At 38.3% G+C, this 25,719-nt stretch overlaps 2 protein-coding genes across 2 annotated transcripts in view; one reads left to right on the top strand and one right to left on the bottom strand.

Annotated features, from left to right (window-relative positions):
- Nucleotides 1-28: 28 nt before the first annotated feature.
- Nucleotides 29-13,203, bottom strand: LOC145466555 (Wilms tumor protein 1-interacting protein homolog). The gene is made up of 8 exons (XM_081450270.1): nt 12,489-13,203; nt 9,380-9,481; nt 8,562-8,629; nt 7,815-7,871; nt 4,834-4,964; nt 4,684-4,735; nt 3,973-4,041; nt 29-247 (listed from the first exon to the last, which is right to left on the bottom strand). The coding sequence occupies exons 1-8, from the start codon at nt 12,520-12,522 to the stop codon at nt 44-46; spliced, it is 717 nt and encodes a 238-aa protein (XP_081306396.1). The 5' UTR covers nt 12,523-13,203; the 3' UTR covers nt 29-43.
- Nucleotides 13,204-14,916: 1,713 nt separating this feature from the next.
- Nucleotides 14,917-25,719, top strand: part of LOC145466429 (GATOR2 complex protein WDR59-like) — a 30,070-nt gene continuing 19,267 nt past the window's right edge. Inside the window, exons 1-10 of the mRNA XM_081450147.1 lie at nt 14,917-15,512; nt 15,948-15,997; nt 16,652-16,787; nt 17,757-17,842; nt 18,869-18,949; nt 20,123-20,160; nt 20,544-20,632; nt 20,990-21,106; nt 23,186-23,263; nt 25,053-25,227. Of these exons, the coding sequence (XP_081306273.1) occupies nt 15,453-15,512; nt 15,948-15,997; nt 16,652-16,787; nt 17,757-17,842; nt 18,869-18,949; nt 20,123-20,160; nt 20,544-20,632; nt 20,990-21,106; nt 23,186-23,263; nt 25,053-25,227 (910 nt within the window). The 5' untranslated portion in view covers nt 14,917-15,452. The remainder of the gene's footprint in view (nt 15,513-15,947; nt 15,998-16,651; nt 16,788-17,756; nt 17,843-18,868; nt 18,950-20,122; nt 20,161-20,543; nt 20,633-20,989; nt 21,107-23,185; nt 23,264-25,052; nt 25,228-25,719) is intronic.

Below are 25,719 nucleotides of genomic sequence, written 5' to 3'. Positions count from 1 at the left end.
TATTTTTTTTAACAAAATGATATTGCTTTAAAGAGATTTTTATTCACAAACGTTTACCACGCAAAATGCGTGGCCTTCCACGAGGTAGACAGCGAGGTGTAATGTTAGGCGAATCGCAAGGTGTATTAACAGGGGTGACTTGTGGTGATCTTGATTTTGGTGTTCTTTTACCATTGCACTTTAGACAGAGGATGTGTTGGTCTTGAGGATAACATTGTCTCTTGTTTGAAAGCTGAAGTCCACAATCCTGTAAAACAAGAAATTAAAACAACTATTAATTTAAAAATGATCACTAGATAAGCCTCATTTCAAGTCAGTTAAAATTTGAGAATAATCTTCAGTGAAGAAATAACTGCCATTATTACATGGTGAGGCAGTCTTGAGATAAATCTGAGCATTCTAATTGGTTCTTTCTAGGTTTGGATTTTGCCATATAAACAGTTTCCATGGTCAACAGTAAGCCGTGTATTTTATTCCTCAAAAGCCGGCAAGTGTCATATAATGAACCACTTACTAACCTAACTTGCTCAAGCCATACTGGGAAATATTGACACTCAGTCAATTTGGATAGACCTCACTGCACCTGGTCAGTACTGCCAAAACCTTGGGCATATTCCCCAGTACAGACCTCATGCTCAGTTAGTAACAGATTAGTGAAATAGAGGAAACTAAAAGACTTTTTTGGAGCTTCAAAGACCAGCTGAATGGTATAATATCCACAGTCTCTGAGACACAGAATGACAAAGTCTGGAGTAATTTGCCACTCCTCCGTAGATGGTACTCTGGCCAAACCATTGTTAAGTAGGTTTTTATCCAACAATAAAAAAAAAGCAACCAGGACTCATATTTCAAAATGTAGTATGCAATGAAACAATTACAATTACATCATATGTATGTGTTGAGTTATACCTTTATACCCCTTATACCCTTATACCCGTTATACCCCTTATACCCCTTATACAGTGGAATCCCCATTTTCGAACCCTCAGTTTTTCAAACCTCCCAATAACTCGAACCAAATGCCATTTCCCCTCCTCTGTCAAACATTGTAATTTTACCCCCGATTTCTTGAACTCTCCAATTTTGTCAAACCAATTTTTGTTTCCCTGGGAGGTTCGTAAAATCGGGATTCCACTGTACCCTTATACCCTTATTCCCCTTATACCCCTGATACCGATATACCCTTATACCCTTATATCTCTTATACCCTTATAACACTTATACCCTTATACCTTATAACCTTATACGCCTTATACCCTTACACCCTTATACCCCTTATACCCTTTTATAATAAAGTTTTCATATAACGCGCGCTCTGATTGGCTGAAACAGCGTGCTTTATCAGAGAACAGAGCACGGGTTGATGACAGTAAGTTGGCTTCCAAATTTTTGCTTCGGAATTTTGACAAATTTGACCCAAATTAAACATCCCGTGTGACTCAGACAAACGCACTGGAAGCGAGCTATTTTTCTGCAGTAAATATGGCTCACAGAGACCATTGTTAGCAACAGTAGTGTTAAAACTGTACTAAAATAACAAGTTTTGCTAGATTCCCGCCGACAAAACATGTACAGCTGTAGCGAAATACACAAATTCTCAACCTAAACAGTGCTTCGATAAAGACATTAATTTTGTTACGAAGGCAGAAATTATACTAAGAAGTAAAACAACGACAGAAAACAATTGAACTGGCTCTGTTTATGATGAGAAGCTTTATTTTTGTAAATTTACAATTAAAAATGCTCATTTGCTCAAACAACACTTACATGCAGTGTAGTAACGCTCGTTCTCCGGTCATCTCAGCGAAGCAAACCGACGAGTGGTCAGTGCAAAACTTGTTCTGATATTCTCTTCTGTGCTCGAAGTAGAACCAGTGGGAGCCGTTAAGTCTTTCTAACTTTTACGCTAGTTCGGGCAATCTTGCTGCATGCGGCTACAAGCCGTAAATAACTGTAGCTCCTTTCAAATTCAACCCAGCATTTCGCATTTTCATCCACAAGCTTTGAGCTCCGCGTTTCGTAATTTCCACTGGAAAAGTGCTCGTTTTCATGGGCCACAATACGGCCGGATTCCTCTGGACTATAAACCTTTACCTGCCTTGAGATCCGTATTTAAAAATTAACTTAAAAGCGAACTTTGAAGGCATCGTTCTTCTCTCGAAAGTCGCTCAAACTTCTCGAAACTGAAAGGTTAGCTGAAGTCCAGTTTGTGATTGACAGCTGTCGCTTCGTTAGCCAATCAAATTATTTGAACAATTCTAACAAGGATTGTGATTGGCTTATTTTAGCGTGCTTTATCAGAGAACAGTGCACGGCTGACGCCACTTTTGCTCGTTTGGAAAATAAAGTTTGGTTTGAAAATTCAGCCGAATGCGTGGGGAAATTATCTGATTCTTTATCATAAAACAAATAAAGAAGCCTCGACTGTGCTCTGTTCTGTTGTAAAGCACTTAGGAAGCGGTAGAGCACTCAAGAAGTAGGGAAAAACACTCGACTACGTCTCGTGTTTTCCCCTACACTTCTTTCATGCTCTACCGCTTCCTGCGTGCTTTACAACAGAACAGAGCACAGTCGAGGCTTCTTTATTTGTTAAATACCCTTACACACCTTATACCATTACACCCCTTATACTCTTATACCTGCTATACCCTTGTACCCCTTATACCTATGATCAATCTATGATCAACTGTTTGTCTATCTTGTACCCTTATACCCCTTATACCCTTATACCCTTATATGCCTTATACCCCTCTACCCTTACACCCTTATACCCCTTATACCCCTCATACCCTTATACCCCTTATACCCTTACACCCCTTATACTCTTATACCTGCTATACCCTTGTACCCCTTATACCTATGATCAATCTATGATCAACTGTTTGTCTATCTTGTACCCTTATACCCCTTATACCCTTATACCTTTATACCCTTATATGCCTTATACCCCTCTACCCTTACACCCTTATACCCCTTATACCATTATACCCCTTACCTACATGTATACCTATGGTCAATCTATGATCAGCTGTATGTCTATCTTATGAGGAATAATCTGCTCTCCAAACATCAGTCCGGTTTCGATGCAGTTCACTGGATGGTTACAGCTCTACTTGAGGCAACTGATAGCTGGGTTATAGACCGTAGATTGTTCAGTGCCGTTGCTTTCTTAGATTTAAAGAAGGCATTTGATACAGTCGTCCATGAGATTCTATTATTCAAGCTTTGTTTATACAGACTTCGTTTTAAATTATCAAACTAATTGTCACGACTTCGCCCAATATACAAGGATATATTTTCTGTAGTTCGTATAATATAATGTGGTAATGCTGCCTCAAAATCACCTTTACTTTATACTTATGGCCCAAGCCCGGGGAAGGAAAGTGCATTTCAGTAAGGCCAAATTCAAACCCCCCAGATGCCTCTTTCATTTTTATTTGTTTTCATTTGCAGCTTGCTTCTCGTGATTTGTACAATGTATTATGTTTTGTTAAAATAGAATTACAAAACTCAAAAACAAAAGCAGCAACATAATTTTTTGTAAAAAAAGCTGCAGCACTTGCATGGATACACCAATTATTGAATTTGTCTGACCATAAATAGTATTCTTTCTCAGTCATGACCTGATCGATTACTTTGCTGAATGCTTTATTTCAAAAATTTGATTGGTATTAGACCATATTAGTGTCATGGAAAATCTCTGCTCCCAGATCCCTCCCCTAAATTTCTACAATTCACACCATCCCCCTCCCCCCTGTCTTCTCCAACCTCCCCAACCCCCCAGATTGACCATGGCATTCTGGGCTACTAAAAAGGTGGCTTGGGCTCCTTTAAAATTTCCTTAGGCAATAGCCTTGTTCTGTAATTTCTGTTGACAGCATAGACAAATAGCCTCGCTGTAACAATGATAGAGTCCCTTGCAATAAACTTTTGCAGCTGGTAAGATGTGGCTTCTCTATCTGAATCACTAACCTCACATCTAAAGCAATCGACATGAAAATTTTTTCCCATTGATACAACTCTAAGGATCTCCTTATTGTCCTATTAATAAAAAAAAGGTTTTGCCTTCAGTCATTATAGAGTGTAAAGATGCAGCATCATTCAAGTCCTTTTTATTAATACTCTTTACAATGGAAAACAACTAATACAGACACCACAGGCAGATGCAAAATTGCTTATATTATCTGGGAGTCCATATTTAGCAGGCTGTCATGGATGTGTGTTTAATTATTAATGAGAAGAGTAATGTGTACAATTAGCTGCAACTTAAGGTCAAACTGAAGAAGCCTACAATGTAACATTCATCCAAATAGTTCAATGTCTTATACCAAGATTTACAAGGGTCAAACACCATAGGACAAATGTTGTCAAACATGTCATTTAACCCATACAAAGCTTTCATTTTGTCTCTTGGTATGATTTGGACATAATGGTGATATACCTTATACAGTGCACAAGATAACAGTGTCGGTAGAGCATGTCACTCGTATCACTGAAGAATGTCTGTTGTCAATATTAACTGGTAGGCTAATGTACAGCGTAAGAGCTTTTCTTTGGAACTGGCAAAATTGGCTGTAATAAGTGGGTGCTGGGAGGGTGTAATGTTTGATGGATCTACAAATGGATGGATCTAAATCAAAAGTTGATGAAATTTAGAATACTACATTGCTGCTCAAAACTCACCTTTGTAGGAACAATTAATTTATGGCAGACAGCACAGGTTGGAAAGAATTTTCTGTGGAGTCATAAACAGAAGTTAAAATTGTTGTAGCTGTTCTTGCACTCTGCTTTCAGACTGGATATGAGACGGACAACACTCTGTATTATACACACCTATGGTAATCAGGAACACAATATATTCTGCTCTCCTGATCCTGAGCAAAGGGAATTCCATCTAATTCTGTTTGGCAAACTGAACATCTAAAACAAGATGGGTGGTATGATCTCCCCAGTGCTTGAATAATCTGTCTTGTAACAAAATTTATACTTATTGGAATAAAAACGCTCTCTGGTTAAAAATAAATTGAAAACATAAGCTTTCGGCTATCAGTCTATAGCCTTTCACGAATGAAAAATGTGGCGCGCAAACGAAAATATATACGAATGGGGTGCGAAAAATTGAGAATAAAAACAAGTGTGAAAAAAGCTAGAAGATAAAAATGTAAATGAGGCCTGATTACAATAAAATCAAGTATTGCCTAGGCAACGGTTTTGAATTGTTTTCCGCGTCGACGGTTTTTGCTGTGTGCCAAGATTCTAGTGTTTTACGAACGCGGTAATTGCCTTTGTCAATGACACAAGCATTGTCGAAATCAATGGAGTGATTGTTTTGCCACGCATGGTTGGCAACATTAGAGCCATTTGAATAGTTCTTCAAGTTTCGTTGATGTTCCTTTTTTCGGGTTTGGAAGCATCTTCCGGTTTCTCCTATGTAATTCCCTTTGACGTTGTGTCGCTTTTCACAGCTATTCCAGTCAACAAAGCCTGTGAATGCATTCGGAGCAAATTAAACAATGACAACACATTACGATCCAGAACAATTCTCAGCACAGATGACATCATTTCTCTACTGGATTTCACTCTTTCAAACAATTATTTTGTCTATAATAACTGCATATACAAACAGATCCACGGCTGTGCAATGGGCAGTTCAGTTAGCCCCATTGTTGCTAACCTCTGTATGGAAGTGATCGAGGATTTAGCTATCAGTACCTCACCAGTCCCACCAAGGGTTTGGAAACGATATGTTGATGACAGCTTTGTGATTATCAAGGACGCTGTTTCTTCCTTCCACGATACTCTTAACGCCTGTGATCCCAAAATTTCTTTCATAATCGAACTTGAAAACAACGGCCAAATTGCCTTCTTAGACACCTTGGTTTCCAGAAGAAATGGAGTTGCCTTTATTGATATATTTTGGAAGCCAACCCATACTGACCGTTATTTGGATTTCTCTTCCCATCATGCAAAAGAACACAAAATCAGCACGGCCTCAACCCTCTTGTTCCGGGCATCCAACCTCCCTAGCAGCATTGAAGGAAAAACATGTGAAACCAATCATGTTAGGGCCGTGTTAGAAGCTAATGGTTGCCCAACGGCTGTTATTTCTAACATTCTCAATAAGAAACCACCCCCATCAACAGTTCCTCCACCAGAAGAACTGGTTTCTATGTTCTTCAAATGGGCTGATCCATCTAATATGTACCAGGGTTTTGCATGTCTCTCTTACATTAGCGGCCTAACTGAGCCCCTCACAAGATTACTCCGCAAAAATGATATCCGAGTTTAAAACCCTTCAACAAGAATTCCCGTCACCAAAGTTCAGACAACTCTCAGATTTTCAATGTAATGTTGTTTACAAAATTCCATGTAAAGACTGCCCTTGGAGAAACCAGAAGATGCTTCCAAACCCGAAAAAAGGAACATCAACGAAACTTGAAGAACTATTCAAATGGCTCTAATGTTGCCAACCATGTGTGGCAAAACAATCACTCCATTGATTTCGACAATGCTTGTGTCATTGACAAAGGCAATTACCGCGTTCGCAAAACACTAGAATCTTGGCACACAGCAAAAACCGTCGACACGGAAAACAACTCAAAACCGTTGCCTAGGCAATACTCGATTTTATTGTAATCAGGCCTCATTTACATTTTTATCTTCTAGCTTTTTTCACGCTTGTTTTTATTCTCAATTTTTCGCACCCCATTCGTATATATTTTCGCTTGCGCGCCACATTTTTCATTCGTGAAAGGCTATAGACTGATAGCCGAAAGCTTATGTTTTCAATTTATTTTTAACCAGAGAACGTTTTTATTCCAATATGTCTTATCCTGGTTACAGTTCTATTTTTAAAATTTATACTATTAAAAAAATGTTAAAATAATAGAAAATGTAAACTTAAACTTAAAATGCCATGACTTTCCAGCCATCCAAAATAACAATGTTATAAAATTCCATGACTTTCCAGCCCTTGAAATTATGTTTAACTTATAAAATTCCATGACTTTCCATGCCTAGAAACTTTCATTATAAAATTCCATGACTTTCCAGCGCTGGAGATTACATTGTAAAATTGCATGACTTTCCAGGTTTTCCAAGACCATACAAACCCTCTGATTGCTCCTGGCTGGGAGGGATAAAAGGCTACTGTATTTGCAGCCTACAGACTCTGGCTGTTTTGATCAAGGATGCTATGTAAATTTGATATTTAAACAAAGTGGCTGTGAGCCACTGAACTTGGAAAATAAATTATGAAAGGGTGTTATAAGGCATTGGTCATCAAGGAACTACTTGATGTGAGGGCAGTCTAGCTTTCGAAAAATTCCATTAAGCCTTCTTCCATTCTGGGGTTTGTTGTGATATTTGCAAAATGAAAAAGTCCAACGTTAAGAAACTGTTTGTTACTCAGGCCCACCTACATGTGTTACTTTACATGTATCTGTACATGTCTTCCTTGTGCTGTACCGGTATTTGTTTAAAGTGGTATCTTTAGGGGTGTAATGAAGTTCAAGCGACGTCCACATTGATCTCCCTTGGTAGAGCAGCCCTTGCCTTTTCAAATGGGAGTCCCCCCCTGGGTTTCCAAATGTCTAACGGGAAGTGATGGAGTGAAGAAGACAGTGATGGAGTGAAATCGTTCCACAACTACAACTTGGAAAATAATAAATATTTTCCAACTTAAAAAACTTTACATTGTGAACAATAGCAGGAAGTTTCATGAGCATTTTTGCCATTCATAGAAATATACTGCAAAGTTACACTGTATCACAACAGTTTAACTAGTAACATGGTGTCCATACATTCTAACTTGCCTTTTCCTTGATTATCTTTCCACAAAAATAACAATATTTAGGAGCAAGCTCAAGCTTCTGAAAAATAAAACCAAATGCTAAAAAAAATGTATAACATCATCCTGGTTGTAGATTAAGAGTACAGTAAACCTTAACAGAGGTTTTTGCTGGGATTATTTTGGGGTGCAGGGTGTTTTTTGAATGTTTTGTAACATTTTATAATCAGAATTCACTTTAACTACCAGCAGCTGGTTATTTATTTGTTTATTAATTTACTTGTTTGTTTAATACTAAATTATTCAATTTCTGTTCTTATGTTTATTTCTTTTCTTTTTAGAGGGGGAGGCCTAGGACTTATTATCAGAGTTGTGAGGAGGGGAGCCCTGGGGCTTATTATTGTATTTCAGGACAACACAAAATAAAAACCCCATTTTTTTGTTTTTTTACCAGTCATATACTCATTCTTGTCCCTAGAGGCCACACTCCTTTCGGTCGGCACCAAGAATTGTGACCTCTGGCTGGGCCTGATTTTCTGAGCATGCTCAGATTTGTCAGATTTGACTGTAAGTCCATGAATCGCAGACCTCCAGTATTGGACCGGCCTAGAGGTTGCGATTCTTGGTGCTGACCAAAAGGAGCATGGCCTCTGGGGACGAGAATGTAATACTAAATTGTTAACAATGGTAGGAAATGAACTGAAATAATGAGATAATAAGAAATAGACCTTATACATGTAATTAAAGCAAAAGTGTCGTGGTCAATACAAACCGTATAATCCTGTTCACAGTACACCTTTCCATCAATGTTATAAAATGCCTTGCCAATCAGCTGCTTTCCTACCGCACGAAAGTGTGTGTAAATATTGAGGATTACCCTAATTCACAACTTAGAGATACCTTTCAAGCAAAGCAAAGCAAAGCAAAGCAAAGTAAACACAGACACCTGAATTAAAAGTGCTCATGTAAACATGTACTGACAGCAGATTCTAGAATTTGTAAGGACCGTCTATTGCAACTCTCAATGAACCTCTTGAAAGTAAAATTTTAATTATACTTATTATTAATAATAATGTCAAATACAGTCCAACCTCCAGTTGCGACCACCTCTCATAGGCAACCACCTCTCCTCAGCGACCAGTATTCCAAAATACCAAAAAATCCCGAGTCAAATCACTATATTTTGAACCTCTTGTAAGCAACTACCTTTCGTAAGCGACTGCGACCACTTTTAGAGCTAAAAGTTTGAAATTTTCTTTTGTTTTTAACCTTCCGTAAGCAACCACTTGACAGATAATAGAGTGTAAATTGGATAATAAGGTGTTGTAACATTATCGTATTCATGGTAGTACATGAGATGGAAATTACTCAATAGGAAATACCAGATTTTTTCTCAATATTGACTTTTCACATGAATAAAACATTTAAAACATGGGGTAAGTCTCTGCAGTTACAATATGTTAATGAGACAAAGTTGTGATCCAATATGGTCTTAGCTCTCGTAAGCGACCACCTCCCATATGCGCTTATGGGAGGTTCGCCTGTATAATAATATTTTAGTTATGAATAATAAAATATTTATTTCCTTACCGCAAGAGCAACAGAGAAAACACTGAACATGGTAGAGATGTTCCATAGCACGACAGGCTGATTCACAGCCATTAATTTGCTTGTTACAGTTGTGACACACACCTGTCAAGAAAAACAGCAAAGATGAACACATTTGAGACATTTCATCTGCTTTTTTTCAATCTCCAGTTGTATGTGTTATCTTAATTATTAGAGCTATGCACTTTATGGGACAGGGGAGGAGGAAGGGAAGGGGGGTTGCTAGAAAGTCTTGACTTCCTGTACATTAAATAAATATACTTACTACATCAGACTGAAATTTTACAAGTGTCCCTGATACAGACCAAATCGCAGTTCTCTTATATCAGTCACCAAATTTCAAATTTGCATTTTCCACACTTATTTTGCCTGATTTCTGTCATTTTCAGGGGCAAATTTGGGGATGTTTGATGCATTTTGGTAGTAATGAATCAACAAGGCTCTACTTTAACACATTTTGTTAGGGTTGAGAAATTAAAATAAAAAATTTAAAAAAATGCTGATTTCTGAGATTTGAATTTCAATTATAACTACACTTATTTTGACCACTGAATTTGTTTCAGAGGTTGTGTTTACACTGTTTACAGTGTACATAGAATTATTATCAAGTATTTAAGAAATAGAAAACATGTACTGTGTTTCAATCGAGTTATAGAAACACAAGTGGAAGTTTGGGAGAACAGGCAATGCTGTGGGAACACGAGATGCAGGTGAGTGTTTCCACAGCTTTTTTGAGTTCTCCCAAACTTTCATAAGTGTTTCTATACCTTGATAGAAACACGCAGAACATGTTTTCTATTTCTTTCAGAAAACACTGCAATGAAAAAAAGAAACAACTTGTTCAATGTGATCATTAAAATGTAAATTCTCTTTGCACACGCCATCATTACGTCAACAACTCGTGCTAGTTCTGTGTTTGTATTGAGTTATAGAAACACGATTTTTAACCAATCAGCATGCGTATTTTCTTGGGGCTGTTTTCTAAACCCTGATAACAAAAGTCATACTCCAAATTGAACCTGTGGTGGACTAACGTTGTCCAGGAGCCAAGAGGAGTGCATGTTATAGCATTACGATATTTCCTTTTATACCATATTGCCATAGAAAATATGCCAATCAGAGTACAAAAAAGCTGTTGTATATTCCACAGTACTAGACCAAATCTTCCCAATGTGTACTGTGAGTATGTCACATTCATCGTGGCCACTGTGTTTTCTATGGCATGATATAAAAACGTTATGTAACACTCTCTCATGGTATACCATGGAATGTCCCACTTGTCACTTGTTTTTTCTTGGTACACACACTTGCCTAAGGCTTGTGTGTATACTGAGAAAGGAGAAGTGACTTGTGAATATTTGATGGTGTACCAAGAGAAAGCACAGCATAACTTGTATATATAACTGCATGATGCTTTGGAACTGTACAGATATTGTACACCATTTGTTTGTAGCCTTCATTTTAGCTTTCTCTTGGCCACTTACTCCTCTGGTTGCTTTTAAAATCCTGGGAGAGGGCAACAAGGGGACCGGTGAAATTTCAATAGGCTACACCATCGGAAAACGGTCCTTTTGGAAAACCCAGAGCATGAGGTGAGATTTAAAACGGGGACTCTCTAGTGGCCAATTCCCTCTATGAGATGCACCTGCAGGGAATAATTTACATGGAAGCTGCATAAAAGTTTCATCATCTTGGGGTGCCTCCCATTATGCCAGAGCGACTGGTCAGAGACCAGAGGGACTAACTGAGGAAAATGGAACAACATTTTCCGATCAAACCAGGCCAACCAAGAGGAATGTCTCTTACCATTTTTCCTTCCTTTCCCAAATTCCCTACATAAGTGAAATCTACTGAAGGGAAGTAGGGCAATGAACCAGTTTGTCAAAATGGATTAGCAAATTTCGGTCTGACTAGTCAAAGTGGACCACCTCCAGAGGTGGTCCCGAATATTTCGGTCGAACCAAACCGAAATGCACCTTTTGATTTGACTTCTGACCGAAATTTCTGGAATTTTTGGCATAATGGGAAGTAGCATTGGACTGGATGTTTATTTTGATGAAACAACTATGGTCCATGATACCCTGCAGACAGGGGGAAATGACCATTGAATTATATACAAAAGATATACACATCATCCTAAATTCTAGAATGAAAATGGCAAACAAACATTTTGCATCAAATTTTTTTCCTGACAAGAGCACTCACTGGAAGAAAAAAAGCTCCCTCAACAAGACAAAGTCTTAAAGACAAGAGAGATCATGTTTATGTACACAGCTAAGGCGATAAGAATGCTTGTTAAAAAAAAAGATTGAACAGACATTGAACCCATCACCTCAGAGCAATACTGGTTCGGTGCTCTAACGACTGAGCTGTCACACCAACTGGAAGCTGGTCACCTTCTCAGTTCCTAATATTTCCATAGATTAAGATAAGTTAAACCTTACATTTCTTGACTAAGGTAAGGTCTGGGGTGCAAAACTACCCTTAAAGTTTTTCCACTGTAAATAGGCTAATTCAGCCAGAATGTAGCCTTAGAAATCCACATGTAGAGTTGACCTTGTATGAAAAGTATCTAATCAGCATCATGTCCTTTCAGACCACCACAGTTGTCGAGTTTAATGTGAAGGAATTGTGAAGGCTGATCAGAATTTTTGCCTGCTTCTTTGGACTTGAAAACAAAGCATTTGTGACACTGGACTCACAGGAATTCAAAGCTTCTCATGCAAGGCTGGCAAAAATTGAGTTGCATTACAAAATTGCAAAAGAAATTTGAGATATTTTATACATGTAGGTTTTATATACGAGGCGTAAATATGTCATTGTCACCACAGAATGTATAAACACAAGAACAATGTGATGGTGTTATTGTGCACTGTCTGGTAGGAAATAATTATTTTAACCACAAAACACTGAAGGGAGTGGTGTACATGTGAAAATAATGACTGCTGTCCACAGAAACCTGAAGCCATGAGGCATCCCTATAGAAAATATGGTACACTGTATTTCATGCTGATCAAACCCTTTATCCTGACAATTAAAATAATTCAGAAACAAACAGAATCTGCAGCTAAATTGTACTGAACTGTGTTACCTGAAAATTGGCAATTCAGGTTGTTGTGTTCCATTTTGAGGTCTCAGAAGAGATTTTCCAGCTTCACTACTCAAGCCGGTTCAAGGAATTGAGCATGCAGACAAGAAAATGCAGACTGTGACCCCAGTTTAACCTCTTTTTTGATAGACTGGACACAGCTGATGAGATTATAGTTAATCTAAACAGTCATTGGCTTTACTTCAGGACAGAGAATGTTAAGCCATTTATCTGCAAAGTGTTGGGTCTTTTATGGGTCATAACACATTCAAGCATCAGGATTTTTGTGAGAAGTAAAGAACTGATCACATGCGATGGAAACTCTTAAAATGGCAAAAGCATTCGTGAAAGGAAATTTGGAAAACAGCGAAGGAAAAATTTTTTGATGTTGCATATGTTATGGCGATAACATTGGGTTAACAAAACAAATGGATGTTGATTGGGACTGTAAGCATATAACTCAAACAGACAGCCAGAAATATTCTTTTGGGATTAATGCATGCAAACAGAAAATAATCATTAGATTTGGCACATTCCAGCAATTCTTGCTCAGATTTGCATGGGAATAAAAGCACTCAAAATGTCAGCACTTAAGAATTGGTTTCCACATTTGCAGTACAATAAAAATCAGTGACAAAGTGCCATTCTCACTTCACGCATTACTCCCACTTTTGAGAATACCTCTAACAAGTTGGCTGAAATGTCAGCATGTTATCAATTCACCTCCAGAGACAACAGACAAGCTATCCACAATACATGCCAATTATCCAATTCATTTGACAAGCACGGAATTCAAAGAATTCAGACAAGCAATTATCTCAAGGGAAATATCTAACAAAACGTGAGTTTACTAATGTAAAGAATGTTGCCAAACAAATCCCTGAAGCAGCTTTGATTGCAGTGGCATACAAATAATATAATTCAGCAGGTTGTCTCCAAGTGATTTTCTGTTTGGAAATCCTATCACTGACTGACTTTACATCAACATCACTTATAATATTGTATTGTAAGCATGGGTTCCTGATTGTGTGTGAAAATATCAATACGTACTACAACACACACACACTTCAATTTTGTAATTAGCTTGAACCTTGACACTTTCTTTAGAGCATTCTTCCTCTTAAAATGATAATTATTTTTATGTTACAGAACTGTGACCATGGATAGTAGAACTGTGACAGAGATTTGTTCCAATGTCTTATTTTTGTGATCCTGCAAACATAATTATAAGCCTGCTTGTTTGCCTCTGGCTAGACTATGATGACCAGTGGTAAAAGTTACTCCTTAAGAAAAATTTTTTCGGATTCTTGAAAAAGCCAATGTAGCCAGTGAAGTGGAACTAATGATGCTGTCAGCACCTATGGCCATGTTCAAATTCCATGCATGTGATCCATCCCATGTGATCAATAGCACACCTCTCTGGTAGAACTGTATGTTATACCACTAGTCTACAGGAGGGGGTCTGGACAGGGCTTACATGTACCCCACTTCTGGAACCCCCCTCTGCTTGTAGAACTACTAAGCCTGTGTTAATAATTAATACGACCACCCTTGGCTTGGGCCACAGGAATTCATTAGTCCTGGCGTTAGTACTAAAACAGCTAAAGGCCTAAATAGTGGTCAGGGCTGGATCCAGGGCCGAGTTGTTCGAAAGCCGGTTAACGTAAACCCAGGATTAAACATTAACTGAAGTATTGTATTTTCTTGTTTAAAAATGTTTTTCACCCCTTATATTTGGTGTAGTTTGAGATTACTACAGCTCAAAACTGAAGGGTAAACAATATAAACAGAACTCCTCAACAAAAAGTGACAAAACTGAAATCAAAATTCTCGCTAATCCTGGGTTAGCTTAATCGGGCTTTGAACAACCCGGCCCAGGATTTTACATGAGTGATTTGCATCAACTTAACTAGGGGGGTTTGGAGGTATGCTCACCCCCCAAAAATTTGAAATTTAGTGCTCTCAGAATGCAATTTTCCTGCATTCTGAGAAATTTGGACACATTTGGGTGATTTCTAGAAATCACTTGAACTACTCGGCCCTGGATCCACCCCTGGTCGACTAAGCGTTTTCTTCGGACCATATGTGGCTGCGACGACGAATAGGTTGAAAAACGGAGTTCCAGTGTAGTTTGTGTAGACTGCAAGTAGTCTCTCTTTTCCCCGAAAATCCGCGGAAAAAATGCAACGCAGAAAACTGAGCGAACGAGCGTCTTGCAGCCGCTTGCCGCTCATTCGCTCAGTATGTTTTAGCGTAGTGTTCTTCTCTGAAAAGAGAGACTATTCCTAGTCCATATTTTGTGTGCAATGCGACAATAGACAAAATTTTAGAACAATACTTGAGCTTATATATAAGCTGGACGAATGATAGGTCATGAAAGCCTGTGTCACAGCCGCCTTCCCCGATTGGATGAGGGGACGGTGCCGGGGAACGGTGGAACGAAATTCCTTGACAGTTGACTTAGAATAGAAGTGGTCGAGTTTTTCGTAACTGCAAGTAAGTGTAAAAATACAGCTTCGTGTTTCTAAGTTAAAAGCACTCAACGTAGCCTCCAGTCCACTTGACCAACCTGACAAACATATCTCAAATAGATTCCTGACTGTTCAAATGAGTGCAGTGCAGTTGACCTTCCTGACCAATGAACTCTGATCCACTCCCATATTCTCCCCTTATTTCTATGTTTTAATTTTTTTTATAACTGAAAAACTTAGTATCTCTGAGTACAAACCTTCAACATGATAGCGTTTTTCCCCTTTGCCTTTTCTTTTGCAAATCTCTTCCACTTTCCCCGCTTCTCTGCGAAAGTCCCACTGAAGAACCCAGCGAGTCCCCGCTGTGAAGAACCGAACAGTAATCGGACTCCGAGAGTTCTACCGAGTTCTCCCGGGTATACTTCCGAATGCCAATCCAGTTCCGATCACAGTAGCGAGCCTGCAGTTGTCAAAGTATCGATCAGTGGGTATTCCTATGAGTCTATCCAAGATGGCGGCTTACCCAGATGTTGTTGCGCCTTACAAAGACTGTGCTGTAAGTTTCTTTTTGTGGTAATTATTACTTTTCATTCCCTTTAATAATTTTATAGACAAAGGTAGTGCGCGTCGAGGTGATCTCCACATCAATCATTTATCAATCAGTCTTTCAAGCAAATTTGGACACAACTTGTTTATCTTTTAATTGATATGCCTAGACGAGCAGAGTTAACTCTCCTCGATTTTCAATTTATTGCATCATCCACTTATCTGATTAAAGCCTTTTAATTTTACGGTGTGTAGGTAAAAATCAAAGCTGCAAAAAATCTGAAAAAATTTGTTGCTGACCTTCAATGCCTTCGTGTGACGTCTATGCAAAGCTTGAGCCTCATGAGCTTATGTAGCTGGGCGTTAGAAGCTTACGACTCAGTAAGCTCAATTTACATGCATGTATTCCAATGCTTTATTTGCCAGTGAATATTTATCCTTTCAGGCAACAGTCATGGCTGTCGACTGCACGGGCCAGTTTACTGTCTTAGGATCGTGAGTAAATCTTCCATGTCTTAATATTTTACTAATTTAGGCTTGCCATAAATGCATTTTACTTCTGTCAATGATATACTAGCCTGTGATATATCATGATCATTCATCTAGTCCAACACTTTTTAACTCTATGCCCCCTTTCTCCCTTCCGTGTGGGGGCTCTTGGCTGGGGTGCCAGAATTTGCTAGCCATGGGAGCGGTCTCCATCTAGGAGCTGGCTACCAATAGTGGAAGTTCCTGGATGCCTTAGGCACCCAACCTCCACTTCACGAGGCAGTCGTTAAACAACCTAAAAAGCAGTCTTACTGCGCCTTTCAATAACATGTGGACTCTAAAATTCAAAGCTCAACCGACAAATGCGTTTTTTGCTACCGTCAGTCAAATGTTCGGCGGCTCCTCCCAGCTTCCGACTACTGCCGAGCAGATGGTAATCAAATCAAATCTTTGAGCACAGTTCAGACAACATAGTCGGAAGCTGGGAGGAGCCGCCGAACATTTGATTGACGGTAGTGAAAAAGGCATTTGTCAGTTGAGCTTTGAATTTTAGAGTCCGCATGTTATTGAAAGGTGCATTAATAAGCTACTGGAATTTGTAATAAATTTAAGGTAATATTTTAAGATTTGAATCTCCATTATTGCTTTGTCCTCCTACAGACGTAAAGGACTGGCATTCATTGACTTAAATGCTCCTATTGAGATAAAAAAAAAGGTGGCAAGGAACAGCAAGTGGGAATGTGGGGCTGTGGAGTGGAACCCTCACCTTTCACATGCTCATATTTTTGCTAATGCAGTGAGTATTTCAACCTTAAGGGGAATGAGGGTCTAACATAGGGGCTCATACATTCTGCAAACTGCCATATTTTGTCCCTTCAAAACCGCAGACTGCTTTCAGTTTCTCCTAAAAACAGAAACTGTCCTAATTCATGTAGAAGGATGATTATCATTGGAATGGATCTTTTAACAGAATGTAACAAATTCTTTACCATATGTTGGCTCAATAATCGTATTTCTCATAAAGGCAGTTTAAGAAGGATGAAACCCTCATCCACGCATAACTCATGGTAACACCCCTTTTGTAACTACAATGGTAAGGTAGGTAAAGTCTGCATACGAGCCAAGTGGCTCATCAGGCCAAAGCTTATCCTGGTTTCAGTAGTATGAAGCAACTAGGAGTATTTCTACTCCCTCCTGGATGGGATGCTAGTACATCACAGGGTTACCCCCCCTAGCATTAAATTTGCTGGTACCTATTTATAAACCTGGGTGGAGAGATGCACTGTGAGAGTAAAGTGTCTTGCCCAAGAACACAACACAATGTCCCCTGCCAGGGTTCAAACCCTGTACCACTTGCTCTGGAGTCGAGCGCATTAACCATGAGGCCACTGCGCCCCCACATAAGGGTGCCAGGATATTCACATTTATTAAAGTAGCCTGTGAACATGCTCTGGCCGGAAGGGTCTGACTGCGACTGGACTAATATAGTATTTAAATATTTTAATACACTGATCAGTCTTTGTGTAAAATATATTTTTTAACTTTTGACTTTTTGAAGTAATAGTCTTGGTAGGCAAAAGTGCCCTTAAACTTTGAAAATCACAGTGTCTCTCTCCACCCAGAAGAACTAAATTTATAAGAACAAATGGATGGGGTAACCTACTAAATAATAGCTAAATATTCTATTTCAGTTTATTAAATGTTTATAAATCCAGGATGTAATAATGCTTTTCATTGAATTTAAATTTACATTGCCACATTGCAGTTAAACCAAAAGACAGAGATCTGGACATGGAGAGATGGTAATGGTTTACAGCAACATGTTCTCAGAGGGCACACAAGATCCATTAGGTACAATGTACATTTACAGCATATAGTGAATGCCATCAGGAAGGAAGGGCGTACCTTCATCTTGTTCCAACCTCTCCTTTTTGAGCAAGAAAGGACCCATTTAATTTTTGCCACCTTCCCCCACTCCATTTTCACTGGCTTTACATGTATTCTTGTGATTTGTCACGTTTCCTTATTCAAAATGATGAATCTAAATCAATATCAAAGGGAAATGAAAATCTAACTGGTTTGAAAAATTTTAAAAACCAAAAACAAGTTTAACCCACAACATAGAGATGGGCAATTCCAGCCTCTCTTCTAAAGGCACTGATATTATAAAGTGTAGCCAAATTTGAAAACTAGGCGATGGTATTCGGTACTCCAGTGCACTATAATCTTATGTCTTAAGTTGTTTAAGTTGACCACCAGTCTAAATGGGAATATCAAAGAGATTGTTTGTCTTTTATATTTTGGTTTGAAGTTAAAGTTCTATATTTGGGTACAGTGCTGAAAAGAAAAGTCAAACTTGTCATATAACTTTTAGTTAATAATTTATGAACATGTTATTAAAAACAGGGTTATTGGATAAATGCAATTCAAGAGTTTTCATTGGCTTAGCCATCATGGGTTATGAGCCATTAAACCATGCTCTACAAAAATGGCAAGTGCATGTGTGATTTTCTGCGGATTTTTATTTTTATTTTAGCATAGTGCTCTATATTTTAGGAACGTTTTTAGTAAAACATATTATTCCACTTGCGCTTGTTGGATATCAGATGATTATAGCCAACTCAGCACTATACACCTCATTGTCTATCTACCATCTCATTTCCAACATGGGCTCGTGGAATGATAAATTATTGTTAATTAGCCAATTAGATAATAGTAAAACACCAAGTAAGAGTACATGCTATTTTAATGTGAATTGTAATTTGTACACTGGCTGTTACAGATACGTTGTGGATGTAGTAACCTGTTCAAGCTGGCTGTTTGGAATTTGCTTTGTTTTTTGTTAATCAGTCATTCTAATGCTGCTTTTGATTTTAGTGATCTTAACTGGTCCTGGTTTGACCCTCAGCTTCTCTCTACCTGCTCAATGGATCAGTTTATTTACATCTGGGACTTGAGGTTAGACCTTGTTTTTTCAAGTGATTCCTCTTTTGATTCTCTGTATGAAAGTCAACAGCAGAACTGACATACAGCCCTTAGTCATATGACAGTCTCTTTGATGCATGATACATTGTACAACTTCTGTGACCCAATTCTAACTCCCACAGTGGAATGTTGGGCTTCCGGACAATCTTATTATTTGACTATGTACCTGACGCAAGGTGTGGTAACCTCATGGTCAGTGAGCTGGACTCTGGATCAAATGATATGTATTCAATCCCTGTCCTAGCGTCACTGTTTTTCACTCTGAAGCAAGACACATTACCAGTACTCTCACAGTGCCTATCTCCACCCAGTTGTATAATAGCTGCATACTGTCAAACGTAATGCTAGGAGTAACCCTGTGGTGGACTAGCATGCTATTCTTGGGTTGCACTTTCACCCAATAAAAAAAATAATAAGACACTTTTCCAAGTTTTAGGTCTGTATGTTTTGCCAAACTTCAAATATTTGTTGAAATATTTTGCACAAAGTTACAGAGCCCAGTATGGAGCTGCCATGTTGTTGTACGTGTACCTCCATGGTGCATAAACACAACAGCCGGGAAATAGTGTAAACATCTGGAACTTACTTTGGCTATCTAGGCGACTGATTATCTGCGAACTGATCAAGCAAACATTGATGTAAACACTTTTCCTGATACTTTAACTTCTAAAAAGGCTACAAATCATGATGTAAATGTAATATTTTTCGACAAGCACATTCATACATGTAGCTTTATGTCACGCACCATCATAACTCTGAAATTTAAAATGTGCCTGTTTTCAGACAAAGCAAGCTATTGAGCTGAAAAGTTGTTAACAAATATAAATTTATTCCCTCTTATGCCTGATGAGGATAATAACATTGGTGGCTTTTTAGTTTTGGATTTTAGAGAATGATGATGTCAAGTGCAACCCAAGAATTCTGGGGGTGGGGGAAGAAGAAAGCTTCATGCTATGGGAACTGGAATAAGAGCCAGCCTGATGTGCAGCTGCTTTGCTGAAACCCAGACTTTACCTACTTACCCAAGAATTACTGTCTGTGCATCACATAGTAAACTTCTTTCATCTCAAATTAATCAAGATTCATCAATTGAAAGCTCTATTTTATTTTCTATATCATTGTTCTCTTCCCCTTTGTTATTTGCAGGGATAGGAAAAAACCAGCAAGCTCACTGCAAACCATTGGTATGTGTGATGCAATAACAGACAAAAGTTAACTCCTCAACTTGTGTCCCCAAATGGAAGGTGCCTATTTACAGGAGGCACATGTTAAGTTGGGAGAAAAAGGGGATATTTCCAACCCAAGAAGATGCATTTTGCACCCTAGCTGCAGGATGGCTTGGATAGGTTGTCTATTGACAAAAACCAAGCCTAATGGTGTTTTTTTGAGTTTGTCATTTTACTTTTGTTGTGATCTGTATTTTCTTTATGATTTTGTTAAATATATTTACTCATACTTGTTTATTTCCATCTGTATAATAATAATAATAATAATAATATTTTGCCACTTAAGCTTCTTATGTCTTCTTTTCTTAATTTTAATTTTTTTTTCTTTGATCCCATCATAGTTGGAGCTTCCCAAGTCAAATGGAACAGAGTGAACCGTCATGTTCTTGCCACCAGCCATGATGGTGATGTTAGAATTTGGGATCTTCGGGTAGGTGTCATAAGTGTAATGGCCTAACACCTTATTCTGGTCCCAAGGGATTCTAATTATTAGACACCCTTGGGACCAGAACTCATGGGGGAACTCCCGTATGAAAAGGTCGGGGATGCTTATTGGAAAATTTGAATTGAACCCTTAAAGGATACCAATCTGTGCTTGACTTTGACCAGCTTTATTTGACCCCTAAATGATATAATAAGCTTGATTACTAGCCACTGTTCAGGCTGCATTAGTAGACCAGACGTGAGCAACTGGTGGAAATCAATGGAATGTAGTCTTACTAGGTATACTAACTGTCCCAACTGCTCATGAATGACCCAGTGCTTATACTTGTTTCTTGTTTTAAAGAAAGGTAACACACCTGTAGTGTACATCACAGCTCATCTATCTAAGATTCATGGACTGGACTGGTCCCGTTCCAGTGGTACAACATTAGCAACCTGCAGTAACGACTCTACAGTGCAGGTAAATCTAGAGAAAAGAGTGTAACAGTTGTAGTTAAAATTTCAAAATCAACCACTTTGTAAATAGTCAACTGGTCAGCCTTCCACCAGCTGGGATTTTAAACAAGTTTTCTGTTCTATTTACAATATTTTTTTCTTTATTTACTCATATTGCCCCCAATTGGCACAGCAGAGTACTACCTTTTTAAAAAAAATCTTTGAATTAATTTAAATCAAGAGTGGTTTGGATTTTGAAAGCTACAGTACAATGCAGTAAACAAACCACCTTATCATTCAACCATGACATAGATAGTAAGGACATCAATCACCCTTGATGGGGCTAACCTCAGATACAGTAAAAGCCCACATGTAAGAACCTACATTTTTTGAAGTCTGGCAACTAATAGATCCTTGTACTTTGGGGTACTTATTGGCAATTTAGGTCAAGTGGGTTCTTAATTTCTAATGAAACTTGGGTTTGGTCCTTGAAAATACAATACATAGGATTTGTTTACAAATGTGTATTTTCTTGTAATATAAATTTTCAATCTTCAAGTCACACTCGGTTAAAATGTTTATCATAATTCAGCTGTAACCCATGTATAAGAACCTGCTTGATCTTGCTTGGCTAAGCAGTTTCTTATATATTTGGGTATTAGAATGGAAAATTTCTGCCAGCAAGGTCTTAAACCACTAGGTTCTTACACGTGGGTTTTTTTTGTTGTATTACCTTCTATAAGTCATTTTGATCACAATATACTGTCATTGCTATTTTACATATCTGGTACCAAATTGTCCAAACAACACTTACTGGAATAAAATTGTCCCCGCCAACAACGTATGAACAGCACCGTTTGTTTTTGGCCAAGAGAGAAGTTTGTTTCCACATCCGAAGACACAAGATAAATCATGGAACATAAAAACTGAGAAATAAACCTCTCTGCTACCTACCCTGTTGCTAAGAAAATTAATACAGAAAACAGGGAGGGTGGGTGGGAGAAAAACTGCACGAGGTAGAAAAACGATGTGACTGCTACAAGAGTGATAGAAACTTAAATACAATACGACATACGCTCAAAATTAAGTAATGCCAGTGAATAGGGGTAGCAGCATGTTCTCTGTTAGGGCACCAGACTTGAAATTCGAAGTGGATTCAATTCACACTCTGATCACTAAGCTGGGGTTGTTTCTCGGTGGAGCCTAGTTCAACTCCTCGGTCATGTATGTAAATAGCCAACTGGGCCAGGTTGTTCAAAGCCCGGTCGGGCCATACTAACCCAGGATTAGCGAAAATGTTGATATTTTCATTTTTGTAACTTTTTGGCGAGGTTTTCTGTTTGTATTGTTTGTCCTTCAGGTTTGAATTTAAATGATCTCAAACTACACAAAAGATTTTTATCCTAGAAAAGTCAATACTTCTTTAACTTTTAATCTTGGGTTAATGTTTACCAGCTTTCAAACAATCCGCTCCTGATCTGCCTCCTGCCAGTTGCGATTTTTATGCCTATTTGCAAATTCACACCCCACGTCACGCATCGAGCGCGCGCTAAGTAATAAAATGAACAAGGATAGGGCAGATGGCCATTGCTATAGCTTTGCCTGGATTTAATGATCTTGGACGTGCGGTGACCCCTGTTTTTCTTTCGATGGATCATTTTCTCTATCAATTTTCTTTGTTTAGCAAAAAAATGAAAAAATCTATCGATTAGAAGTTTGCATTTTTTTGCAAAATGCGCCATCGAATTCCGTTCCTTTTAGCTCTTTGTATATTTGTGCGGTGGTTTCAAACGCCTCTTGAAGGGTTAAGTCTTGTGAAAACAGTGGCAACATTTGGAATTATTAACGCAAAGGATTCACTTATACAAAATATTAGTAGGAGGGTTTGTCTCCGTTGATTCATCTTTGATATTTTAAGCTAAAAACTCTGGAGACCGGGAGATCGTGCTTATTTACACGCGGCAATTTTTCAAAATCATCATTCAGAATCAAACGTAGCATACAAGTACTTGATCTGATTTGAATCAGTTTTAATGTAACACATCTTTATCAACAACTGCACTTTATAGCTCAGTCGATAATCAAGAGCTCTGATTTATCTTAGTTGTGGAATACAGAAAATCCTCGCCAACCAGAAAATAAGTTGAATGCAAATTCTCCTGTATGGAGGGCAAGATTTACGGTAAGTTTAAGTTGTAATAAGTCCAGCAGTGGTTAAGTCTTGACTGTTATGTAGAAGTATATGTCCACAATTCTCTGGAAGTGCTAGAGCCAATGTAAACACATTGGAAGCTCACGTAAACGGTCACCCTCGGGATGCTAAAAAGGTGTCCGTAGCTGGAGCTGTCTGCTTACAGAATGATTCTTGTAAGCGACCACTAAAGGTGTAAGGGATACATGACTGCTTACGGGAGCTTGTCCAGCAAACAATAAACATTAGGAATGCAAAAAACACCACCCTACTACTATAAATGATCGAATTTTCTGTTGCCTCATGCAAAGACGCAATAATTATGGTGTGTATTGCAATCATAATAATTATTGCCACCAACATTAACATTAAGTAAACAGTCTCGCTGTAACAAAATGAAGTGAAGTAGTCTACAAGTGTTCATGAGTATCTTTCATAGTCAGGCCCAATTCCTCACGGGAACTTAAAAACAAAGGAAAAAGCTAAAGTGTAAGCCCTCAAAGTTTCCGCGGCCGCTTACAAGGATGTCCACGTAAGGAAACAGAATACAGAGTTTGTATGGGAGTTCAAACTGCTTTTGTAAAGGCGGTCATAAGTCTTATTGCACCCTGTGCACGGATTGCATGCCTATGAAAAGTGGTATTCTCTTTACCTATTTATAGGAAATTTAAGTAGGCAGGTTATGAGAATGAAAGTTGTTGTCAGCTATACTAATAAATAAATCCTTCCAAGGAGATTAACATATCAAAGTATGGAAAAAAAAAATCAGTGGAAAAAAACAGCTGTGGTGAAGTTGTAATAAATAATGTTATTATATGGCTGTGTCTCACAAGGATTGGGAACTACCGAATTCACGAATTTGATTGGCTGAAATCGATATTGACCGCGGTCTAGATTTTCCCATCTAGACCGGCATCTAGACTGGTTTCATTTTGCGTTGAAAAAGTAGCAAACTAAAATACAAAAATGTTCGCCATTTTCTTTTATTTTCTTCTCACTCATTTATGGAAGTGCCAAAAAGCCTGATGACAAAAAAAAAATTGAAGAGGACGAGTAAATTTCGGCAGGTTTAAGTTAAGCTCATCGCCGCTCGCAAGCAAAATGTCAGCAAACCAGTTACATGAAACGAATTAAAGTTTTCTTCTTTGCCATATAATAAACCTTCTATTAACCGAGCTAAGTCGGTCTGTGTGGGAGAATCTTGACCTCGGTCGTGTGTACAGACCTCACTGCGTTCGTTCTGTACTCACGACCTCGGTCAAGATTCTCCCATACAGACCTCCTGCTCGGTTAATAAGAGCTAAGTAATAATGGTACTTTTATAGCGCATATTAACATTTTTCATACTTTTATATGTTATTCTCCTTGGAAGAATTTATTTTCTAGTTAGCTGACTACAACTTTCATTCTCGTAACCTGCCTACTTAAACCAATGAGTAGTAAGTAGAGTTCACCTTTTGGCATTCATCAGTTGGACCAAAAGGCAATTAAATCAGAATACATCAAAATGAGCGTGGATGTAAAACGTTCAACTTTTTTACGCATCCTGGTTGATCAATTTAAGTTTACTAGATATTGCAAAAGGTATATGAAGATACAAGTATAAAACTTGCAAAGAAAGAATATACATCATTTTTCGGTCAACACAACCTTTAATTCTAACATCGCTTGCAACTGAACATGCAGTTCACCCTCGTCAACTATCACGCGATAGTAATCTCGAGCTCATAATCTAATTGTTTGATGTATTTTCTGCTCTAACTTTTCTTTTTATTTCCAGCCATTTGGCGAGGGTCTTGTGACAGTCACGGTGCCTCAACTGCTTCGAGGTGAACACAGTTTGTCGCTATGGAACATCCCAGATATCAACTCGCCCAAGCCCACTCCAGTGAACACATTTGTTGGGCACAGTCATGTTGTGTTAGAATTCCAGTGGAGATCACAAGTGCTGGATGGTAAGCCTGTTTATTATGGAATTGATCTCTGTTCATGCTGAAGGGAGGGGAGGGAGGGGCATCCCAAAGATGGCTGCTCACAGATGACGACCTGGTCACGTGGCCTTGTTTAACCTATTTAAAAAACGTAGTTCAAAAACTAAAAGAACAGCTCATTTTAAGACTGGCGAGGAATAGTTGTAAAACACCATAATGTTCGTCTGTCCGATTTTCCAAAAACATGCCCGCAGATTTGAACCCCTCCATTCCGTTAGCTTGTGATTTTTTTCTTTTTTTGAGGGTCTTTCCTAATGGGAGCAGCTTATAGAGCTTACCTAGCATGAAATGTAGAGAACTTCTTGCTGTTATCTATTTTTTATTACACCTTTTGCTGTTCATTTACAGAAAATATCCATTTATTTGCGTTCAAATTTGTTTCATTATGGTTAATATACTCTCATTATCTCCAATATGACATTCATTTGCACGTAACGAACGTTCAAGAATAACATT

This window comes from Orbicella franksi, chromosome 13 (genome assembly GCF_964199315.1).
Source record: "Orbicella franksi chromosome 13, jaOrbFran1.1, whole genome shotgun sequence".
NCBI lineage: Eukaryota > Metazoa > Cnidaria > Anthozoa > Scleractinia > Merulinidae > Orbicella > Orbicella franksi.
The sequence above is the reverse complement of the archived record's forward strand: the minus strand, read 5'-3'. Positions and strand labels throughout refer to the sequence as shown.

What these genes read in the sequence shown, in the direction of transcription:
- LOC145466555 (XM_081450270.1), bottom strand. Translation starts at nt 12,522, where the DNA reads ATGGAACACAACAACCTGAATTGCCAATTTTCAG. An exon ending in CCTGAATTGCCAATTTTCAG is followed by an intron (nt 9,482 to 12,488) that starts GTAACACAGTTC and finishes TTTTCTTGACAG; the next exon opens with GTGTGTGTCACAACTGTAAC. An exon ending in TTTTCTCTGTTGCTCTTGCG is followed by an intron (nt 8,630 to 9,379) that starts GTAAGGAAATAA and finishes TTCGTGCGGTAG; the next exon opens with GAAAGCAGCTGATTGGCAAG.